Source organism: Trichomonas vaginalis, chromosome IV (genome assembly GCF_026262505.1).
Source record: "Trichomonas vaginalis G3 chromosome IV, whole genome shotgun sequence".
Classification (NCBI taxonomy): Eukaryota; Parabasalia; order Trichomonadida; family Trichomonadidae; genus Trichomonas; species Trichomonas vaginalis.
This window is the reverse complement of record NC_067206.1, coordinates 37051359-37074105: the sequence shown is the minus strand read 5'-3', so window position 1 is coordinate 37074105 and position 22747 is coordinate 37051359. Positions and strand designations below refer to the sequence as shown.

Here is a 22747-nt window from a genome sequence, read left to right as displayed (position 1 = left end):
TTAAGGATCATTCTAGAATGGAAAAAAAGTAAAACCATTCAGTAATATATATTAAACTGAATTTAAATAATTTTTAATTTCAGAATTTGCATAATCAATGCAAGTTTTTCCATTATCATCCTTTGCATCTTTATTAGCTCCTACAGAAATGAGATATTTAACAACTTCAAGATGATTACTACTTGTGGCCCATATAAGTGCATTCTTTCCTAATTTGCCCTTTTCTTCTATATTGGCTCCTGCACTGACAAGATGTTTCACAATCTCAAGATGACCTTGATCTGATGCATTCACAAGTGGAGTATAACCAAGACAGTTCTTTGGATCTACTTTACATCCACATTCAATGAGAGATTTAATAATCCTGAGATTTCCTTCAAGCGCTGCATTATTTAGAATGTAATTTTCATCTTGATTTTTTGCTTCACAAAGTCCTTCTTTGAATGCATATCTAATCATAAATTTATTGTATTTTTTAGATATTTCGTCTAAGAAATCATAGATTCTTTTGAAATCATTAGATTTCTTTAATTCAGAAACTTTTTGTTTAAATTCATCAAAATCTAGCATATTATTGATGGTTCTCAATAAAGAATCATAAAATGATTTGATGATATAAATGTAGTTCTCCGGATTACTTATATCTTTAACTTCTTCAATAATATGTTGACTGCAAAACTCTAGATGAATCTGATCGATCAAATCATAGAAAATTTCATTTTCTTTAACCAGGCAAATAATAAATTTTACCAATGAGTCTTCATCTTTTATTTTCAATTTATTACTAGAGATGATTCTCTGAATGATGTCAAGTCCAAACTTTTTGGCAACTGTTATGAGTTTATTCTCATCAATTTCGAAGAAATGTGATGAAATGAAATCTGCACATTACTAACTGCAAAGTATTTGTTAATTAATATTTGGACATTATTAATTGTTAAAACTACTTTTTCACATGTTTGGCAGTTGTTAATTCTTTGTAGTAAAGTTTCCTTACTCCGGAAAATTACCTAGTTTAAATACAATGCATCTATACTTGAAATATTTGAAAAAGTATTTTTGCTTGAATTCAAGTATAAGGCATAACAGAGAATAGCATTGTGAATGTGAAAAATAATGATATTAAAAAATATATCTTAAATTAAAAAATAATAATATTACAAACATATTTATAAATGATTCTTTCTTAATATAGCAGGAGGAACTTCATGAGCCTTATTCTGGTTAATTTTGGGAACAACAAGTTTCAAAGGGTTCCTAGAGTTAGTTACAATCGAAGATTTCATTCCAGAAGTTCCGTTTTTCGAAGAATTCATCATATAACTTCGGTAATCAAAAGACATTCTGCTTGTTTAGAACTTTATATACTTCTGAAAACTCTCCTCTCCCAAGAAACTCACAAAAAGTATAGTTTCCAATGTCAGGAGGGAGAGAATTCATATGTAATTTGAAATTTTCGTAAACCATTGAAATCGAAAAATTTTCAATAGATTATGACATTTTTGAATCTTTACACGCCTAAAACAAACCATTTAAAATTAGTTTATTACAATGATTGTAATTATATTTGATTTAACCATAAATTGACATTTGAATGAAGAATAATCGATACTCAAAATGTAAATTGCCTTTTTTATCATTTTCAACATAGATGGCTAGGTCTGTTCATACGGTAACCAGTGGTAAGTCCGCATGGAATCCGCTGCAATGGTAAAGTTTTTTTTTCTCGATTTTGTCCAGACCTATAGATCGTCAATTTTCTTTCCATTGTAAAGTTAGAAATGTTTATTTATCTTATTTCCGAAGTTGAATTTCAACTTGAAGTTCTAATTATTGGAGATTAATACTTTTTTCTCATCATTGGTTGGCTTTCCGGTGTCATTCAGAGTCGATTCCAGTTTTGTTAAATAATCGTTTTTTAAACGTACATTTCATGTAAGTCAATGAGAAAGTTTTTATTCTTGGCTTCAAAATCGGTAAGTATGATGTAGAAAGCTAGAGATATGTCAGATGCATTATCTCCAATAGTTATTTTTTAAATCAAAAAAGCATCATAAATAAATTAAAATTATTACACAAATAAATACGGAAATGCGGGCTGATATTGATAGATCATATCGAATTACTTATATTGTTATCAATGAAATACAACAAACTAAATCAAACGAATTTTAAAAATTCAAAATAAGTCAAAATTTAAATTACAAAATATTTCTTAAAACTGCAAATATTCGTTAATAAATAGTCATTACCCATCAGAACATTGGATATTTTACCTTATTTGAGGCTTATTCTTATGGATATTGTCAAAGTATTTTGATAATATTCAGAAGAAGATATTTCAAGTAAGTAGCTTATAATGGATTCCAAGCTTATACAAATTATAGTCTTTTAAAGAGCAGTTGTTCCAAGATATTCGAAGTTTTCAAGTATCTTGGGAAAACGGCCCTTTATAAGGCTGTAGCTTCGGTAACATTACTATCAAGTATTACAATCTGTTAAAGAGTAATTTCTCAAAGAACTTCAAAAATGAACTCATATGATATCTTAAGATTTCAAACATTGTTTCATTGATTATTTTGATGCAAAACATTGGCCAACACATTGTTCTTCAGAGCGGAACAGGTTTCGGAAAGACCTCAGCAGCTGTTTCATTGGCAAAAGGATTGAATTTCAATGCCTATAAAGTGTCTTTCAACGCAGAAACAAAATTGTCCGATTTGATAGGAAACATCACAATTTCTCGTGGAACAATTCAAAAGGTCAATTACTAAAAGCAATCAAAGAAGGAGGTTTCTTCATAGCTGATGAAGCAAATCTCGCAGAAATCAATGTACTTCAATCCCTCATCATAGCTTTAGAACAAAAACCAGGAGAATCAATAGAAATTCCATCAGAAGGAACAACAAAAATCCATGAAAAATACTTTTTCATCGTTTGTCAGAACGATAACACGATGTTTGGTCGGAAGCCATTACCACAAGTACTTCTTAAACGTGTTGTTTGCTTTGATTATCCATTCCCTATCAACTCCATCAAAGCAGTTATCAAACTAATTACTTCTGAATACAATTTGCCATTATTAACAAATGCATTGACAGATTTTGTCATAAATATCAACAAAAAATTCCAAGAGGATGACAAAATCCGTCCATGGTCATTTAGAGAAGTTAGAAGGTTCTGCCGAAGAGTTAAAAATTCTGAGCCTATTGAGTTCCTTCAAAGTAATGATGAATTGAATAAAATATCTATTGCTCCATCCGCAATGATGCATGCATTATTTATGTCATGGATGATGTGTCCTGATCCAGAAAAATCAACTAAAACAATTTGTCAAGTTGTTGGAGAATCATTTGGATATACAGACATCGATAATTTGGTTCAAATATTATCTGCAGATGCAGTTCCTCAAGATAATTATGTAATCAAAGGTATTCTTAGAATTAGATCTGTTTTTAACATTGAAAATTCCAAAAGAGTTCCTAAATCAATTTCATCATTTTGGAATGCAGTTTTCTTGGCTTCTTTAGTTCCTCCAACTGATCCTTTATTAATTGTTGGAGAATCATCATTCAAGACATTTTTGGCAAATTCAATAACAGTTGCTCCAAGCCAAGTAACATTAGGAAGTGAAACAACAACAGCTTCTTTAATTGGCCAAGTTTCTTATGTCAGACAACAGACATATGAAAGGATTTTGCTTGATTTACTTCATACAATTATGATTTCAAATGAAAAATTATATCCGAAATTCACAGATTTCAAGAAGAATTTTGTAAGAAATAAAGAAAATTTAGATAAATTAGTTGAATTCACAAAACAAATTGATGTTCCTTATCTCAAGAAATCTGTTGATTACATCACAAAACAATTAATTGCTGATATACCAAATACAGCGATAGGTGATTACACAACTGTTTTCAAACCTGGATTAATTACTCACTATCTTTTCAGACAATCTCCTATAATCATCAAGAATTTTTCAAAACCTCCAACATCTGTTATTGAAAGATTCAATGAATTGTTATCAATAGAACCAGAATTAACATTAACTGAAGATTACACGAACACAATCACTCCAGAAAATGATAAAACTATCAAAATAAATCTCGATCAAAATTCAAAATATAGATTTAGAATCATTGCTTTGAGTTCTTTAAATGATTTTAATAGGATTTCTGAAGCCATGAAATCAAGATTTAACATCATTTCTATCAAACCATATACTGTTGCAGAGAAAAAGACAATCACAGGATTATCTGATAAATATGCTAAAGATCCTAAATTCCATATCCATAAATTGATTTTGATGAAATCAATCATTGATCAAATCCAAGCAATTCAAACCAAAATTTTGAATTCTTCTGAAGAAATTTCTAAAGAAAAATTAGAAGTACAAGCTGCGAAAATCTTAGGAACAGAAAATAATCAATGCGAAGAATTCAAAACACCTTTGAAAATAGATGATGGATACTTGAAATCAGATAATCCTTATATCCTTTCTTATTCAGCTCCTTCTGTTGATCCAACAAATTCAAATATTGTTTTCACAAAAACAACACAAACATTGTGTGTAAAGATCTTCACAGCATTGTCATTAGATATTCCAATCATTATTCAAGGACCAACAGGTACTTGCAAGTCAATGCTTGCTGACTATGTTGCGAGTTTGATGAAAGATTTCGCAAACAATAGTCACGTGATCAAAATCCAGTTGTCGAGATCAACAACTGTTGAAGATTTGTTTGGAAGAAATTCAATCAAAGTTGATATAAACGGAAACAAAATTTTCGATTATATTCCAACAGAACTCTTCAAAGCAGCAAGTGAATCAAATCACAGATCATTAATCATCATTGAAGAGTTGAATCTAGCATCACCAAGTTTAATTGATGCTTTAACAAGTTTGTTCGATAACAACCCTGAATCGAAAATAATGAGGACAAATGGAGAATCAGAGAAGAAAGGAAGATTTTCTATTATTGGTATTGCTTCAGGAAATGTTTCTCCTGCTCTTAAGAAATCAGCAATTTTCTTCAGAAGAGATGAATACGATTCAAATGAAATGAGAGCTGTTTGTGAATCTATTTTGAAGAATACTTCCGAGATACCTGTTAATTACTTTGAAATGAATATTGCACGAAACTGCCAAATGTATTCTCAATTGGAATATCATTTCAAAAATCTAAAGAATTTGCTTCAAGAAATCACTTTCAAAGATCGAAAGAACCAACAAAATCAGGAATGGAGCAAAATAGATATTTCATATGCACCAGGCGGATCCACATTAAAGGTTGGTGATCTAATAGTTCAAGTACCAATCAAAAATGCCAATCTTGCTCTAAATCTCCAAGAAAAACTTGTGACACTGACTCCAAGCGAACAAAAATTGTTTTATTGTTTGGCAGCGAATAAACTCAAGAGATATCCATTGATTGTTACATGAGGAACAGCATCAGGAAAGACTTATACAGTCAGATTGTTTGCGCAAGCAATCAACAAGAAATTAGTGGTTATTCCTGTCAACGCTGATACATCAATCTCAGCAATCACTGGATCATATAAACCATCGAAATATATCAGTGAACAAAACATTAATAAGATTTTAACCAAGCTTTCCGAAGATCCTTCTTTTAATGAACTCTCTATGATGATTTCTGGAAACAATAATAAAAATGTTGAAGTCAAGAAACTCAAAGTTTTGGCAAATGAAATTGACAAAATTGTCAAAGCATCAAACGATGAAAACACAATCAAAATTGGAAAAGAAGCGAAAGCAATCATTACAAAAGCCAGCCATTTGATCAACAACATGGAATATTCAGAATCCGGTTTGATTACTGCAATGAGGAATGGCGATTGGGTTTTATTCGATGGTGTTGAATCATGTCCTCCAAATATTTTGGAAATGATCATTACTTTGCTTGATTTCGAACCATCTTTGAATTTGTATGAAGTTGGTGAAGGTGTCACTTTTCAACCAAATCAAAAATTCCTCAAAATCAGATCAATGAAGACTTTAGAATCATTTTCACATACAATGATGTAGCAACACATAAAAAGACTCCTCTTCCACGAACAATCCTTTCAAGATGCGCTATTCTAAAGATGGATCCAATTGATATTGATTATAAATCAATCGCAGAAATAGCAATGCTCAATATTCCAGACACTAATTATGTTGATACCACAGTTGATAAGATTGAAATTGCTACAAGAATCGGAGTTTGTCATTGTGAAATTCGCAATTGGCTGAAGCAGGAGTATCCAAATGATTCAAGCTACGAAATAACAGGAAGATCAATATCAAGAATTTGTAGATTAATTACTTATTATAGTCAACCTGATAATAAAGATGTTGATTCCCAGCAAATCAAGAGAGCTTTGACAATCGCTTACAATAAGAATCTTAACGAAATAGATAATGATAAGTCTGAACTTAATCAAAAGATTTATAATTTTTTCTTTCAAAAAATTGATAAAGGTTTTGTTAAGGAATTAATGAAATTATATTTATCGTTATTAATTGATAGCGATGAATTTAAGAAATTAATTGAAGAAAGAATACAAAATGATCAGCCAATTATTGATGTATTTAAAGTCATTGAATGTGCACAGTTGAAAGACATCTTGGATGCAATAGATTTATTGAATAATTGGGTCAAAGATTTCAAATCAGTAACAAAACCAAATTGGTTCATCGATTTCATTTATTTGAATAGATTGTATCAAATTGTTGAACAACTTTCTAAACTTAATGCTAACACAATCGAAGAAATCAAAGAGTTAACAATAGCCAATTGTCAAAGATCAAAGGATTCTAATTTGAATGAGATCGTTGCAGAGTTTACATTCATTTCTCAAACATATCCTACATACGAAGGCATTGTTTTACCAAGTGAACTCGCTTCAGAAAACATTGATTTGAAGTATATTTCTGATGAAATCAAAAACAATATTTTTAGATATCCAAATTTATATTTCAATGTTCCAAATATTAGTGTTATTTCACAACTTTTTGATGGAATATTCAAACATATTTTCGATGCTTACTTAATATGCTTTGAAATAAAAAGCCATGACTTACTTACATTACTTGATAAATTTACAACAATGATTATTAAGAAAGATTTATTACCATCAAAAACAGTTGAAATATCACATCTAATTAATTCCTTCAATAATAATTCATTGACTGAACTTTACAACATCGATCTCATTGCGAAATCGTTCAAAAAATACGATTTCGGATTACCAAAAGATTTCATGGAAATTCTGAGTAAACTTCAAGATGAATACGACAAGAGAAATCTTAATAATGAAGATGAAAGGAAGTGGGATAAATTGAAGGAAATTCATCCAGAATTAGCATTTTTGTTTGATTTGACCGAAACAATTGGTTGGGTTCCAGCTGGCATCGATCAAGAGAAAGTAATCAAACAAGCGAAGTCACCAAATATAGTTTCCTATGATAAACTTTCTTCTTATGTTACAAAGACTGATCCAGAAAACAAATATCAATCTGACTGGTTTATTGCATTAATGGATTTCTCTTCTGATTTGTATCATTTCGGCAATCTCTTGAATACAAACAGTTGCATTTCAAGTCTTTTAGTATTACACAATCGCGGCTACAACATAGGAGATATCTTTAAGACTTATGATGGTATTTCATTAACTTTGAATATGTATGATTCAAATGCATTACTTTTTGATATTTTTGACAAATACCTGAACGCAATTTATAATTCTGACAGGAGTTTATTCAATGTTAATAATCTCATTGAAAAGGTAAACAGCTATATAAACCAAAAAGAACTTCCTAGTCCAAGCTGGTATGAATTTATTGTTAAATACAATAAGAAATATGATGTTAATTTGCCAATAAGAATTCCATTTTTCCCAGAAAGAAGTTTACTTAAAATTTGTTCTAAAATATATAAAACTAATTTCATGACAGTCCAAGATATGAGGAAATATATGAAAGAAGTTCATGAAAGAAGTCAAGACTATGAAAATTTGATTGCAAAGGCCACATCAAAGAAATACGACATTCGAGATTTCCCTCAATTTGAAACCAATGACAAAATAATATCATATACTGATGAATTTCCAGCTCAAGGTCTTTTCTTGATTCGGAATCTAGACTTTTATAAACTTCTTGACGGATCAAATAAAGTATTGACATATGGTATGTTCATGATCAGAGTTGTTTCTTCTTTCAAACAAATCGTTTTCGAAACAGATAAGTTCACAAGTGAAATGAAAGAATCTGTCAACAATTCAATTCAAAATTTGTTGTCAGTTAAAGAAAACAAGAAGTCAATCATTGTTTCATTGTCTTTGTCAAATCCACCATATTGTTTCAAGGAATTCTTCACATGTTTGTTGCATGACTGCATAATACAAGCTGCAACATATAAATCAAATGATCAATATGTCAGGCAAGCCAACATGTTTATTGGAGATTACTTATCTCACTGCTTGGAAAAATACAATCCTTTGACAAAAGAAAAATGGGATTCATTTATTTGTGGACAGACAAGCTATCTATTGGATCCAATTGGAGAATATATTAGATATGTTCATGATCATCTCAATGATAAGAATGAAAAATTGATGGAAAAGAAAAATAAATGCGTTGAAAATATTAAAGAAAAAGAAAACGAAATCAAAAAATCACTTCTACAACTTGAAATGGCAATGAAAATTGATGATCCATTGAAATTCAGAAATCAGTTTGAACAAGACGATTCTTCAAAAGAAATTGTTGAGGCCTACCAAAATTATTCAACCATTATGAAATCAATTTTAAGTGAAATGACACAATTCAATTGGGATCCTAATTCACAACAATTAACTGTGTACCCAGAGACAAAGGAATTATATAAATTCCTGAATAAATTGGATTCAGGAGTTTCAACTAAATTTGAGGAGGAAATTGGACTAATTTATATCCATGATTGGAAATATAAATCAATTTCTTTCATCAATAAAAACAATCCTCAAAACAAAGTTGACTACAATATTGAACCACATAAGGACACATTTTTGGTTGTTCCACATAAATTCATCAATGAACTTGAAATTAAAGAACCTTTGAATCTATTTACAATCAAAATTTCTAAATTTGCCCAAAAAGAAGAAGGAATTAATTTTGAAATGTTAGAATTTGAATGGGAAAATTTCAACAGGTTATTAAAAAAGAATCCAAAAGCATTGGATAGTATTTATGAAGATGAAACCTCAGTAATTTTTGTTTCAAACCAGACAGAATATACATTCAATGATCTTTCAGAATTTGTCAAAAACAAACAGTCAGATAAACCATATTTAGAGGAATTTAGAAACAAATTTAGCAAACCTCAACACAGGATAAATCCAGATATTACGGCATCTAATACTAAAAAGAAATTAGAGGATCTTGAAGGAAAAATCCAAGAATATGATAGATGTATCGAAAATCTTGAAGAAGTTTGCCAAAAAATTGATAATTTTCCATTTCAGAAATTTGAACCTCCTAAAAATAAAAACAATAAACCAACCCTAGATTCTAACGAGGATAATAAGGATAATAAGGCTAAGAAGCCTAATATTAAAATTGACTTCACTAAGGCCGATAATTCAGCGTTTAACATGGCAGCTGTTAATGTTGATAAAGAAAATGTTATTCCAACATTCAGTTCCATCAAATCTGATGTTCCTTGCATATTAAGAGGCATCCAAACAACTCCAATTTGCATTCCTGTTTATGTTTTTGGAAATGCTTCAAAAGTTAAAATCGAATTTCATCCAACATCACAAGAAACACCAACTCCAACTTATGAAATGAAGGATGCACAAATTAATTTAATCTTCCCAATAAATGACATAATACAAGATATGACTTTCACGGGAATAATGAACATCAACACTAAAAAGATTGAGTATGAAGTCAAGGCTCATTTCATTGACTCTGTTGTTTTCCTTGATTCTCGTGGAAACAAGTTTATCAATCACAGGGACGGAATTACTTTTGAAAAAGATTTTATCGCAGAAGATAATATCAATATTATCCCAGAAATTACAGGAGAAGAAAATCCAAAACAAAAAATTTTGATCGAAAATGTCAAATGTCAGTTACCAGAATCTCCAATACAATTGAAAGATAATGACAAAACAATTGTTTTTCAAAAGTCTTCTAAAAATGATTTGATCGATGGTATTACTTTCCACGTGTATCACACTCCATTGGAAAATTCTCAAGTCAAAATCAATACTCCATCTAATTTGTATAATAGAAAAATTTTCTTTAATTCATTATATCCACCATATAAAACAATATCAGTTAAAAATGAATTAGAGATTGGATACACGTATAACAAATACTGTTTCCTTGTTTCATTCTTCATGAAATATAGAGAAGAACCAAGGATTACTATTAAAGATTGTTTAAACAATGTCAGCCTCATTAATAAGAAGATTACTTCTTCATTCGATGAACATCAAGGTCATATTATTATTGAAGTCGATATAAAGTCAATTGCAAGCAATCAATATGAAAAATCAATGCTGGAAATTAGTATTGATGGCCAACAATTCCAATGGAAAAAAGAAATTCCTTTGAAAATAATTTGTCCAGAAAGGGGAAATCCTCTTAAATTTGGAGAATGCAATTGCTATTATAATGATATCAGTTATTCTTTATATCACAAGAATAGAATGCTTCCTCATGCTTATTATGACGAAAAAGGATATGGAACAATTCTGACCACAAATAAAATCAAATCCATACCAAAGATAGTTAAAGGCACATACCAAAAGGAGTTAAATGATAAGTGCTTATTGCTTTTCATCAATAATAATCTTTGGATTCCTGCTTCTGATCCTAAATTTGGTAAAATTGCAGCAAATATTAAAGAAATGCCAGAAACAAATCTTAAGGATCTTCTTACTCAATTGGAAGAATTCTTCGGAAAAAATGCAATTAACATCATTAACAGCAAAATCAAGAATTTCGTTAGGAAAGAAGATAGAGAACAATCAATAAAGGAGTTTATTGTTAAGAAAATGCAGGAGAAATTCGATAAACTCAAAAATGATGATTTCCAATTAACATATGATGATCAATTTAATATTAACGATGTTAATAGCAAAAGAAACATAAAATTTGATCTGAGCGAAGTTAACAATCAAAAAGCCAAAACAGTGAACAATTGAAACAAGATATTCTAAAATTTACTTCGTCCGACAGCACAACAATTGTAACTGAAATCAAGGCTGATAGTTTACACAAACTAACATTTGATACAAGGATTATTAGTCCAGATGAAAGAAAGGTAATATCAGAAAGAATTAACTCGAAATTAAAAGAAGCAAATGAACCAATATTGAAATTGGACATGGTTCCAAATGATGAAGAATTCGATGAAGAAATAATCTCATTTGGAGCATTAACATCCGCAAAAGCAATTTATGAAAAAATCTCTGAAATTCTCTCCAGATGCAGAAAGTTTGTTTTGATAATGTCAAATTACAAAGATTATACCATAGGATTTCCAAATTCTCAAGCAGAAATACAGTTCAAAAATTTGGCAGCTTTCTATGCATGGTCGAGCAACGGATCTACACTAAAAACAACTCCATTCTTGTCTCAGTGCATTGAATTCAACAACAGTTTCATTTCACTTTTCAAAATTTTGAATAAGTCTGGTTGCAAGATTCAAAATCTTAAAATAAATGAGAAAGATCTTAAAAACAGTGATCTTATTCAATCTATCATGAAGCCAAAGCAGTCATTGCTTTCTGTTGAACAGTTCAAGAAAGACTGGGTAATGGTCTCAAGGAAGCCATTAAATCTCAATATGCCATTAAAACCAAATCTTCCAGATCATAAAAAGAAACCAAATCCTCAAGAAAATAAAAATAATGGTACAATTGTCACAGTTATTCCAAAGAAGGAGCTTGAACCTAAAATTAGCTTAAATTCACAACAAGGAAGAGGAAGTGGACCAGTCAAAGATGAAGACGTTTACAAATATATGATTGACAACATTGATAAACCACAAAATTATTCCGAGGACATGGAAAATAAACCTGGTTTAGGAATTGATAAAATCGATGATATTGCTGCAGATACTGAATTACCAATTGATAAATTCATTGATTATGCAACAGAAACCACTTTCAACATTGTTAATTATGCAAACAAATTACAAATCAACACTAATTCCCAAATTGTTTTGTTGCTTGATATTAAATCAATCACACCAGAAGATATCAAGCGCGACATTTTGTTGTATTTTGTTGCTTTCGCAATGGCATGTTCTCAACTTGGACTTGAATACAGACTTGTTGTTTTCGCAGATAGAGAATTCCAATACTTGGAAATCAAGAAATTATCTGAAAAATTGCAGAGAAAGCATCTGCAAGTTGCTCTTGAAACTTTCGATACAAAGAGATTATCATCCGATCCATTTATTGCCATTCAAAAGATAATAAATAAAGACTTAAAGTCATCATATAGTTTCTTCGTCTTCTCAGATGGAAACCTCTTGAACACAACAGTAAAATCATGGTCAAGATGGGATAAAAACACTCATTCAACATGTACTTGGTTAATCCAACCACCTGAAGAATTCAATAATCCAATTGTAAATCAATACAAACGCCTAAACGAAGAATATGAGAACATGTTCTATGAAGTAAACAAAATTGTTGAAGGTGGATTCGACAAATGTGAAAAGTTCATTGAAACGTTCTTCAAAGGTTTCAGTAAAGGAAACTTAGAGAACAAAGAAAAAACAGTTAAATTGTCTTTATCGCAAAACAAGATCAAAATCACTTGTTCTCCCAAACATATTCAAAGCACAAACTCTCATTTTATTTGTGTATCAGAAAATCTACAAACATCGATGACAAGAATCTGCGAAGTTACAGATAACAGTGAATTTGATTTCATTCCAAAATCAAATAATTCGGAATTTGATTTGGAAGATTTCGAAAGAAATATTTCGGACAACTTCAATACTGAAGAAATGTTCTCTCCGAACAAAGCAATGCAGTATATCGCATCAGAGAAAGGCAACGGAATATCAATGCCAGGATTAATCAGATTCATAATCACAGATGGCCAAGACCAGAGATTTAGACTCGAAAAAAAGGCAGGTTATGTACCAAGTTATTCCTTGTTTTTCGTCATTGATTGTACAGAATCATCATCTGGAATGCTCTCAATGAATACTACAGTATTAACTGTCTTCAGCACATTAATTGCATTCAAAGAATGCAACTGTCCAATCACAGTAATTTTGGCAACTTCCACCGGTCCAGTTGCAGTTTGTATCAACAAGAAGAAAGAAGACATTTTCATTGATAACTCCCCAGTTTTCACAGAAATATATAGATGGTTAACAGCAGCAAATATACAATCTCAAACAGTATTTGGATTCTCTCAGGCATTGACAGCTGCATACAACATCAGGTGCAGACAACAAGAACAAGAATCTGTTCTTATTGCAATCACAAGTGCCCATTTCTATCAGACTGAGATGGGTGCAGTTGGAACATGCATCTCCACAGTGCAGTCATTAAAGACATCTACAATTGGTGTTGGAGTAGGAATTTGTCCGAAGAATATCTCGAAAGTTTTCAGTAAATCTGTTTGGTCAGATAATCCTCTGAAAATTGGAGAGTGCTTCAGCAAATTATCACATTTAGATACAAGTGAAGGAATTACAGAAGGAGAAATAACTTCCCCAGTTTTACCAGAGAAAATCTCGATTGAAGAACTCAATGGTCAATTAAGTAACAAAGATAACAGATTTTACACAGACCTCACTAATAAATTGGAAAAGATCCAGATATTTGATGCAGCTCGTGGCTACTACATTAACGAAAAAACAACAAATATTGATGTTCCTTCAACAAAATCAGGTCAAGGTCAAGAGCCTAAAAGTAATCTCCCAGATGAAGATCTCGGCAAGAATGCAAAATGGCCATATAAGATTCTCATTTGCCAACTCTACGATGCAACAGTAAACCAAGAAGGAGAACAAAATAAACAAGAACCAAATCCACCATCTCGACCATTATCATCGCAACAACTACCTCCTCAAGGTATTCAAAATCAAGGTATTCAAAATCAAGGAAATCAAGGTATTCAAAATCAAGGAAATCAAGGTATTCAAAATCAAGGAAATCAAGGTATTCAAAATCAAGGAAATAAAGATACTCCGGAAACAGACAAAGATGTCACATTCCAAACTTTGAATGATGAAAATGGAATTATTTGCCGTTTGAGAGACCTTGGCTTTACAGTCACAGTTTCTCAGAATTATTGCAATTGTATTGCCGAAATATTATCAGGAACAAACCACCAAGTTTGGGTTATTTGCTCAAATGGCAAAGAGGCAAAACCATCAGATGCTGAAGTTCTTCCAAACATTAAGAATAAATCTGATCAAATCAGAGGAGATACAAGTGATTTCTCACACGCTTACCAGTTTGTTGAGACAGTTGAAATGTTCAGGCAGAAAGGTGGTAGTATTTCATTTTGGGCTGATCAGGGATTCACCTTTGAATCGGATTATTATTTGAAACATGTCAAATTGTATGATTGTGATGAATGTGATTCAAAATCATAAAAAATGCCAATTAAACTTAGGTTCAATGGCGAAGATCCAGTCAGAGGACAAGTTCTTGACAGAAAAACTCCAGCAACTTTCGGAAAGAAGTCATTTGATTCAGATGATTCTAAGAAAATTGCAAATTATGATTATTATCTTTACGGATACAATGTTCTTAAGTTGCAAGAAGGAACAACAATTGCAGGAGCTAAAATCCCTGATGGCTTGAAATATAATGAAATCTGTGAGCATATCAAACCATTTAGACCTTTCTCACTCAGTTCGGGTAAAGGATTAGTTTCTGGCTGCTATTATGTCTCTCCCAAATATCTCAAAGAAGGTGACATAATCATTGATGGCGCTGCTTCTCGTCTCTTCAAAGAACTCAATTTGGAAGGTGTCAAGAGATTGGTTAGAAACATGGCTGTTTGCCTTGTCAACAAATGGAGAACTATCGCAGAGACTGGTCACTATGAGAATATGCCACCTATTTCTATTAATGAATTACCTCCAATTCCTGAAGAGATACCTGCTCCAATGAAAAAATTCAAACCAATTGATTTGGTTTTCATATATGATTCAACTAAATCCACAGAGAAAATCAGGGATTTGATTAAGTTCCAGATCAAAAACGCCATCGATTGGTTCAAAGAAACAAATGCCGATGTCAAAATTGCGGTAATTGCATTCAGAGATTTGATTTACGCAAAGAAATTGAATAAGAGTATTGACAAGAATGATACCGAATACATTAATTTCCAATCTATTGATAGAGCCGATGAATTGGTCAGTGCAATAGAGTCTATCCCATGCCAAGGAGGAATGGGAGATGGTCCAGAAGATTGGAACTCAGCATTCAAGGCGTACTTCAAGCTAGATTTCAGAAAAGAAGCTGCACAAATCATCTTCTTCATCACAGATAGTGGAGCTCATCATCCTCATTTCCATTCCAAGCCTGATAATGAATTTGCTGCAAAACAATTTGCTGAAGGTATATCGAAGTTCCGAACTGATGATGAGAGATACTCAATTGATTATTTCATTGGACCTAACGAAACATTGAATCAGATAGTTCAATTGAAAGAATACATTAAGAAATTGGCCGAACAAAATCCATTCTGGATATTATGTCCATTTGGATATTCTGCATTCTATCCAATGGAAAAACTCTACAGGAAATTAAAACATAATAATCCAAGTACAAATTGCATCAATATAACGTTTAAGGGCTACTGTCCAAAGAAAAGATTGGAAAATTTGAACAAGAATTTTTATAAAATCATTGATATCGAAAGTGATACAACATATGCAAATTCTAGAACTGATCCACTGGAGAATTTGTCTGCACAAGACATAGGTAAGATCTTCGAGGAGATCTTTACTCAAACGAAATTATTCATTGAAAATACAACTATGTTTTAAGTAAAATTTGTATTTTTTTTTGATTTATGCGAGCATTAATATAAGGCACTATGTAGTGATTTAAAATGATTTTTCCCGAACAAAATTATAAACTTTTAAGGGTGCACAAGGAGGATTACGGTTTTTTAATCCTCCTTTTTTTCGAAAAAAAATCCTTGTACTTTGGGTACTTCGAAACACAAAAAAAAGCGAAAAAATGAACATTGGTCCAAACACATTCATTCATTAAGTACTTGCTTCCCTTTCATACACAGCTTCTATATTACTTCATATTGCATATTCATCGAGAAAATAAACTAACGAATCCCTCAAAATTGAGAGGGTAATCCTCCTCCTCTCAAATAAACGTACATACGGGTGCACCCTTAAAGAAAAAATGCATCTTTTGACTACTTTACGTGGATAGATTTTTAAACGCACAAATAATGCGCAATTTGAATGTAAAATAATCGTTTTTGTGCATTTTTTGCACTTGTAGGAAAACCCATTTCAAAAATCTATTTAATTACATTCTCAATCGCCTGAACATTGATACAAATTCCAATTCAATGATATCAATTATCAAAAATATTTGGATAGCTTAAAATATTGATAATTTTTATTTCTTAGAAAAATTTCTTATTTCACTGCACCATGTGAAAGAAGAAGTTCGGCAATTATTACAGAATAATGCAATTTTGCATAATCAAGAGCAGTATTTCCATATTGATTTTTTTCATTAATATTTGTGTTATGTGAAAGAAGTAGTTCAATTGTTGTTATACTATTATTAATTGCTGCTATATGAAGGGCAGTGTTGCCATATTTATTTTTGTCATTAATATTTGCACCATATGAAAGAAGAAGTTCGCATATTTCATCACTATTTTTATATGCTGCTCTGTGAAGAACTGTATCTCCATTTTCATTTTTTCCATTTAAAATGGCACCATGTGATAGAAGAAGTTCAACTATTTCTTTATTACTATGTTTTAATGCAATTAGAAGAGCCGTGTCATCATTTTTGTCTTTTTCATTGATATTTGCACCATGTGAAATAAGGAATTCAATTATTTCTTTATTATGATTTTTTACTGCAATAAGAAGTGCGTTGCTTCCATTTTCATTTTTTCCATTTAAAATGGCACCATGTGATAGAAGAAGTTCAACTATTTCTTTATTACTATGTTTTAATGCAATTAGAAGAGCCGTGTCATCATTTTTGTCTTTTTCATTGATATTTGCACCATGTGAAATAAGGAATTCAATTATTTCTTTAGTGTTATAATATGTAGCATAATGAAGAGCAGTGTGTCCATTTATATCTTTTTCATTAATATTTGCATCATGCGAAATAATAAGTTCGACTGTTCCTTTACTTTGGTATCGTGATGCATAATGAAGAGCAGTTTTTCCCTGGTAATCTTTTTCATTGATATTTGCGCCATGCAAAATAAGAAGTTTTAGTGCTTCTTCACATTGGTCTTCTACTGCATAATGAAGAGCGGTTTTCCTCTCTTCATTTTTTTCATTGATATTTGCACAATGAGAAAGAAGAAGTTCAATAGTTCCTTTTCTATGATTTCTTGCTGCAATAAGAAGCGCAGTGTCTCCATGATTATTTTTATCATTGATATTTACTCCATTTGAAAGAAAAAGTTCAATTATACCTTTATCACGATCATTTTCGATTGCTTTATGAAGAACAGTATCATTAAAAATATTTTTTCAAGGATATTTGCACCATGTGAAAGGAGAAATTCGATCATATCTTTATTACTTTTTCCTGCTGCGCTATGAAGCGCAGTTTCTGATAAGTTATCTTTTTCATTGATATTTGCACCATGTGAAAGAAGAAATTCGGCCATTTCTTTATTATTATTTTTTATTGCTTTATGAAGAACAGTTTCTCCATATTTATTTTTTTCATTGACGTTTGCACCATGTGAAAGAAGATATTCGGCCATTTCTTTATTATCATTTTTATTGCTTTATGAAGAACAGTATCATTAAAAATATTTTTTCAAGGATATTTGCACCATGTGAAAGGAGAAATTCGATCATATCTTTATTACTTTTTCCTGCTGCGCTATGAAGCGCAGTTTCCGATAAGTTATCTTTTTCATTGATATTTGCACCATGTGAAAGAAGATATTCGGCCATTTCTTTATTATCATTTTTATTGCTTTATGAAGAACAGTTTCTCCATATTTATTTTTTTCATTGACGTTTGCACCATGTGAAAGAAGATATTCGGCCATTTCTTTATTATCATTTTTATTGCTTTATGAAGAACAGTTTCTCCATATTTATTTTTTTCATTGACGTTTGCACCATGTGAAAGAAGATATTCGGCCATTTCTTTATTATTATTTTTTATTGCTTTATGAAGAACAGTTTCTCCATATTTATTTTTTTCATTGATGTTTGCACCATGTGAAAGAAGGATTTCTGCTGCTTCAATTCTATTGCTATTTATTGCAAAATAAAGAACTGTTTCATCATGTTGCAATTTTTCATCAATATCTGCACCATGTTTAATTAAAAGTTCAATTAATTCTTTATTATTATTATCCACTGCAATTAGAAGTACTGTTCTGTAATATAAACTTTTATGGTTGATATATACACCGTGTGAAATAAGAAACTCGGCAATTTCCTTATTATTATTATTTGCTGCCTTAAAAAGAACTGTTTCCTTATCTTCATCTGTTGCATTGATTTTAGCACCATGTGAAAGGAAATAATCGCAAAGAGATGGAATATTAAACATTGATGAATAAACGAAACTTCTTCTGAGATCTTTAGTTTGATCGAAATAAACAATAAAAGAATCAAGATTATTATTGAATCCGCATTGAAACAAATCAATCTGTATATTGTACTCATTCATCAAGAATGTGACAAAATCAATGTTATGTGAAATAATTGCAAATCTCATGCATTTTTCATTTGGCTTTTGATATTTCAAACATTCACTCATAATCTCTTGATTTCTTCCTAAAAATGAGAAGCAGAGACAATTTTCAGTTATTTTTGAGTTGAATTTTGTTCTTAAAAATTTGAAACAATCAACCGCCCCATGTAGGGATGCGTTAAACACGCCATTTGACCGGGCGTACATTTTTTTTGTTCGCCCAAAAATTTCGCCATTTGAGAAATTCAAAAATTAAAAATAAAATTTTAATCTTGATTTTTTTATTTTCGTGATTTTTTTTGAAACTTACATAAGCGATGAAATACTTTTTTTAAGTAATCGTTTATTATATATAAATATATCTTAATAAATTTAATTCCTTAAGGTAGAGCGTGTTCAAATTTAAAATCTCATACAATATTTTCTTAATGGCGTATTTTTCTGAGGTCGCCCAAATAAAGGCGAATTCAAAATTGAGAACTCCAAGGCGTATGGCGAGTATTCAAAAAGTACGCCACTTACAAAATATTGAATGTGGATTATCAATTTTGTGGCGTGTTCAATTTCAAATTTTGATATTTATGTTTATTTTATTCAGTATAATGCTAAGAATTAAAATATAAAATTCATAGAATTTTTTCTTTGAAAATATTTTACATTTTTATTAGACCACTCCTAGACTAGTCATCAGGTTATCCTCGGATCATCCTCAGACTACTCCTTATCAGATTACTCATCATCCTCAGACTACTCCTTAGACCCCTCCTCATCAGACTACTCCTCAGATCTTCCTCATAAGACTCCTCCTCAGATCTTCCTCCTGAGACTACTCTTCAGACTACTCCTTAGAGTCCTCCTCATCAGACTAGTCCTGAGACTAGTTCTCAGACTACTCCTGAAACTACTCCTCAGATTATCCGCAGACTCCTCCTCAGATTATCCTCAAACTACTCCTCAGTCTAATCCTCAGACTCCTCCTCAGATTATCCTCAAACTCCTCAGACTACTCCTCGGTCTAATCCTCAGACTCCTCCTCAGATTATCCTCAAACTCCTCCTCAGATTATCCTCAGACTCCTCCTCAGATTATCCTCAGACTCCTCCTCAGATTATCCTCAAACTCCTCAGACTACTCCTCAAACTACTCCTCAGACTACTCCTCAACCTCCTCAGACTACTCCTCAAACTCCTCAAATTATCCTCAAACTCCTCAGACTACTCCTCAAACTCCTCAGACTACTCCTCAAACTCCTCAAATTATCCTCAAACTCCTCAGACTACTCCTCAAACTCCTCAGACTACTCCTCAAACTCCTCAGACTACTCCTCAAACTCCTCAAATTATCCTCAGACAACTCCTGAAACTACTCCTCAGACAACTCCTCAGATTATCCTCAAACTCCTCAGATTTTCCTCAAACTCCTCAAACTACTCCTCGGTCTAATCCTCAGACTCTTCCTCAGATTATCCTCAGATTATCACTTTACATATATATATCGATAACTAAATAATTACTTATTATACTTTCTTTATTTTTTTTTAATTTTAAAATAATATTAATATATCTTTCTACGTTTAATGATGAAAAGAGAAAGAGGAGTAAAAAGAGGAAAGAGAAAAGAAAGAGAGAGAGAGGAAAAAAAAGAGAAAGAAAGAAAGAAAGAAAAAAAAGGACGGCGATAATTTTGTATTGTTTTGTTATTCGGCCGAATGGCGGGTACTTCGTACCCGCCATTCGGCCCCAAAAATGGCGTATTATTCTATTTTTAAACGGTCATGGCGTAAAACCGTCGCATCCCTAGCCCCATGGTAACAACATAATTCAAGTAATGAATATGGTGTTTGAGAAAGATGCGAATAGTCATGAACTCTTTGATTTTTATCATTTCCGTCTTTAGAATCTGGATATAAATTACTTAAAAGTTTTTGACTCTCATCAAATCCATCTCTCTCTGTGAATGCAATGAATGTTTCTAAGTCATTATTTATAATTGCTCTGTAAATTGTATTTTCTGAATGAATATCGAGATTTTCGGATTTATTTTTTTCGAAATCATCAGATGTGTCTAATTTAATTCCATATTGTTTATAAAACATGTATTTAGAAACAAGTGGAATATATTTGACCTCTTTTACATTATAATCATCAAATATGAATTTTGCAAGAGTCAAGTATGACTTTAAATAGCGGTTATTATACGGGATAATATCCAAAATGTCTTTCATAATATTTTTCGGAATATATTTCTTTGAATCAATCAAATCTGATTTAATCTTTTTGTAAATCGAGTGTAATTCTTCATCGTTTTCCGTTTTTAACTGATACAAAGCATCATATAAATCGATGTGGTACCTGTAGATACTATTCAATTCACTGTATCTGGTAGGACACTTCAAAACAAAATTTTAAAAGCGACACTTCAAAACAAAATTTTTTCCACCTTTTTTAAAAATTGAAGTGAAACCTCAATTTTTAAATTTTTTTAAAAATGCTGAAATGACTTTAACTTCAATATTGTGTGAACTCCTGTAAGGGTTTCGTTTTGCTAAAATTGTCACTTTTATAGCATATTTGTTTTTGGATGTTTTGCGAAACCAAAAAAAAACTATGATATACAATGTGTGTGTAAAGAAAATACTTTATTTACTAGTTAAAAATCATTTGGTATTGATCAAGTTAGTAGTATATGTGAACGGGTTTAGTGACTTTTTTTGTTACGTCTATATATAGACGAAGGTATATTTTCACATCTTCTATATATGATATAAAATTTTTTTTCTTACGTTTTTTAAGTCATGAATTCGTAAGAAAGTGTGACATTATTAAATAAATTAGTAATAAATATTTATTTATAAATCATTAAAAAATTAACATTAATTTTAAAATAATTTATTTTTTTATCTTTTATAAAAGAAGCTATATATAGATGATGTCAGATATTCCGCGATTAATTAAACATTGTTTAAATCCTGAATGGGTTAAACTTCAATTTAAAAATGAAGATTGTGAATTATTAAATGAATATGAAAGCCAAAATAAGCTAATGAGGTATAAATATAATGATAAAGAATATTTAATTTCATGGAATCAATGGAGTCATAATCAAAGACCTCATAAACGGGAAGAAGAAATTGAAAATAATGAAATGGAAATCATTGATGACATTAAAGAGGATGGAATTCCTAAATTTTGTAGAAAAACCTTTAGAACTAAGTTAGGAGCATATAAACGTAGAGTATTAAATCCTGAATACATAAAACATTTATTTAAAAAGGAAGACTGTGAATTATTAAACGTTAATGAATATGAAAATGCTAAATCAAAATTGAAATATAAATATATTGGAAGTGATGAAAGGTGTAAAGATAAAGATAAAGTTTATTCAGTTTCATATAATAACTGGCACACGTTAGGGATAAGAAAACATTTAGGAGATTATGGTAAAAGTTCTGAATTCTTCAAATCTAGTATGTACGAGAGAGTAAAAGAAATTAGAAATAATTATTTTCATGAATGAAAAATAAACTTTAAAAATTCATGTCTTACATTTTTTGAATAATTTATTTTTTTATTTAATGATAAATGAGCGTCACAACTAACAATGTTAAAAAAATGGAATTCACAAATGAGGAAATAAAGGATATATTAGAGGAAGCGGGTTATGAGGTTAGTAAATATTATTTAAGAAATTGTCAAAAATTCGCGGAGTTTTTAAATGAGTTTGATTATGATAGAAAAATGAATAAAGATGATGTTATAAATTTCTTATATCCCACATCTGAAGAAGAAAAACCTAAAGAACCTGATGTTTTCCCTGAATATTA

At 30.8% G+C, this 22747-nt stretch overlaps 10 protein-coding genes across 10 annotated transcripts, besides 2 other annotated features; 5 read left to right on the top strand and 5 right to left on the bottom strand.

The window, feature by feature from the left end:
* Window positions 1-51: 51 nt before the first annotated feature.
* TVAGG3_0236040 (ankyrin repeat protein family) lies at window positions 52-459 on the bottom strand (the record flags this gene model as incomplete). The annotated part of the gene is made up of 1 exon (XM_001305615.1): window positions 52-459. One exon carries the CDS (start codon window positions 457-459, stop codon window positions 52-54), a length of 408 nt encoding a protein of 135 aa, XP_001305616.1.
* Window positions 460-2379: 1920 nt separating this feature from the next.
* Window positions 2380-2488: a mobile genetic element.
* Window positions 2489-2956: 468 nt separating this feature from the next.
* On the top strand, window positions 2957-5446 carry TVAGG3_0236020 (nuclear chaperone required for maturation and nuclear export of pre-60s ribosome subunits; the record flags this gene model as incomplete). The annotated part of the gene is made up of 1 exon (XM_001305614.1): window positions 2957-5446. One exon carries the CDS (start codon window positions 2957-2959, stop codon window positions 5444-5446), a length of 2490 nt encoding a protein of 829 aa, XP_001305615.1.
* Window positions 5447-5647: 201 nt separating this feature from the next.
* On the top strand, window positions 5648-6049 carry TVAGG3_0236010 (nuclear chaperone required for maturation and nuclear export of pre-60s ribosome subunits; the record flags this gene model as incomplete). Its single annotated transcript, XM_001305613.2, has 1 exon — window positions 5648-6049. The coding sequence occupies one exon, from the start codon at window positions 5648-5650 to the stop codon at window positions 6047-6049; it is 402 nt and encodes a 133-aa protein (XP_001305614.2).
* A 59-nt stretch (window positions 6050-6108) lies between these two features.
* TVAGG3_0236000 (nuclear chaperone required for maturation and nuclear export of pre-60s ribosome subunits) lies at window positions 6109-11199 on the top strand (the record flags this gene model as incomplete). Its single annotated transcript, XM_001305612.1, has 1 exon — window positions 6109-11199. The coding sequence occupies one exon, from the start codon at window positions 6109-6111 to the stop codon at window positions 11197-11199; it is 5091 nt and encodes a 1696-aa protein (XP_001305613.1).
* A 182-nt stretch (window positions 11200-11381) lies between these two features.
* TVAGG3_0235990 (nuclear chaperone required for maturation and nuclear export of pre-60s ribosome subunits) lies at window positions 11382-14624 on the top strand (the record flags this gene model as incomplete). The annotated part of the gene is made up of 1 exon (XM_001305611.1): window positions 11382-14624. The coding sequence occupies one exon, from the start codon at window positions 11382-11384 to the stop codon at window positions 14622-14624; it is 3243 nt and encodes a 1080-aa protein (XP_001305612.1).
* Window positions 14625-14627: 3 nt separating this feature from the next.
* Window positions 14628-16028, top strand: TVAGG3_0235980 (nuclear chaperone required for maturation and nuclear export of pre-60s ribosome subunits; the record flags this gene model as incomplete). The annotated part of the gene is made up of 1 exon (XM_001305610.1): window positions 14628-16028. One exon carries the CDS (start codon window positions 14628-14630, stop codon window positions 16026-16028), a length of 1401 nt encoding a protein of 466 aa, XP_001305611.1.
* Window positions 16029-17671: 1643 nt separating this feature from the next.
* On the bottom strand, window positions 17672-17974 carry TVAGG3_0235970 (proteasome regulatory particle assembly; the record flags this gene model as incomplete). The annotated part of the gene is made up of 1 exon (XM_001305609.1): window positions 17672-17974. One exon carries the CDS (start codon window positions 17972-17974, stop codon window positions 17672-17674), a length of 303 nt encoding a protein of 100 aa, XP_001305610.1.
* Window positions 17975-17990: 16 nt separating this feature from the next.
* On the bottom strand, window positions 17991-18170 carry TVAGG3_0235960 (cyclin-dependent kinase inhibitor 2C-related family; the record flags this gene model as incomplete). The annotated part of the gene is made up of 1 exon (XM_001305608.1): window positions 17991-18170. One exon carries the CDS (start codon window positions 18168-18170, stop codon window positions 17991-17993), a length of 180 nt encoding a protein of 59 aa, XP_001305609.1.
* Window positions 18171-18186: 16 nt separating this feature from the next.
* On the bottom strand, window positions 18187-18990 carry TVAGG3_0235950 (protein ubiquitination; the record flags this gene model as incomplete). The annotated part of the gene is made up of 1 exon (XM_001305607.1): window positions 18187-18990. The coding sequence occupies one exon, from the start codon at window positions 18988-18990 to the stop codon at window positions 18187-18189; it is 804 nt and encodes a 267-aa protein (XP_001305608.1).
* A 1687-nt stretch (window positions 18991-20677) lies between these two features.
* Window positions 20678-21148, bottom strand: TVAGG3_0235940 (spectrin binding; the record flags this gene model as incomplete). The annotated part of the gene is made up of 1 exon (XM_001305606.1): window positions 20678-21148. One exon carries the CDS (start codon window positions 21146-21148, stop codon window positions 20678-20680), a length of 471 nt encoding a protein of 156 aa, XP_001305607.1.
* Window positions 21149-22535: 1387 nt separating this feature from the next.
* Window positions 22536-22747: part of a mobile genetic element that runs on past the window's edge.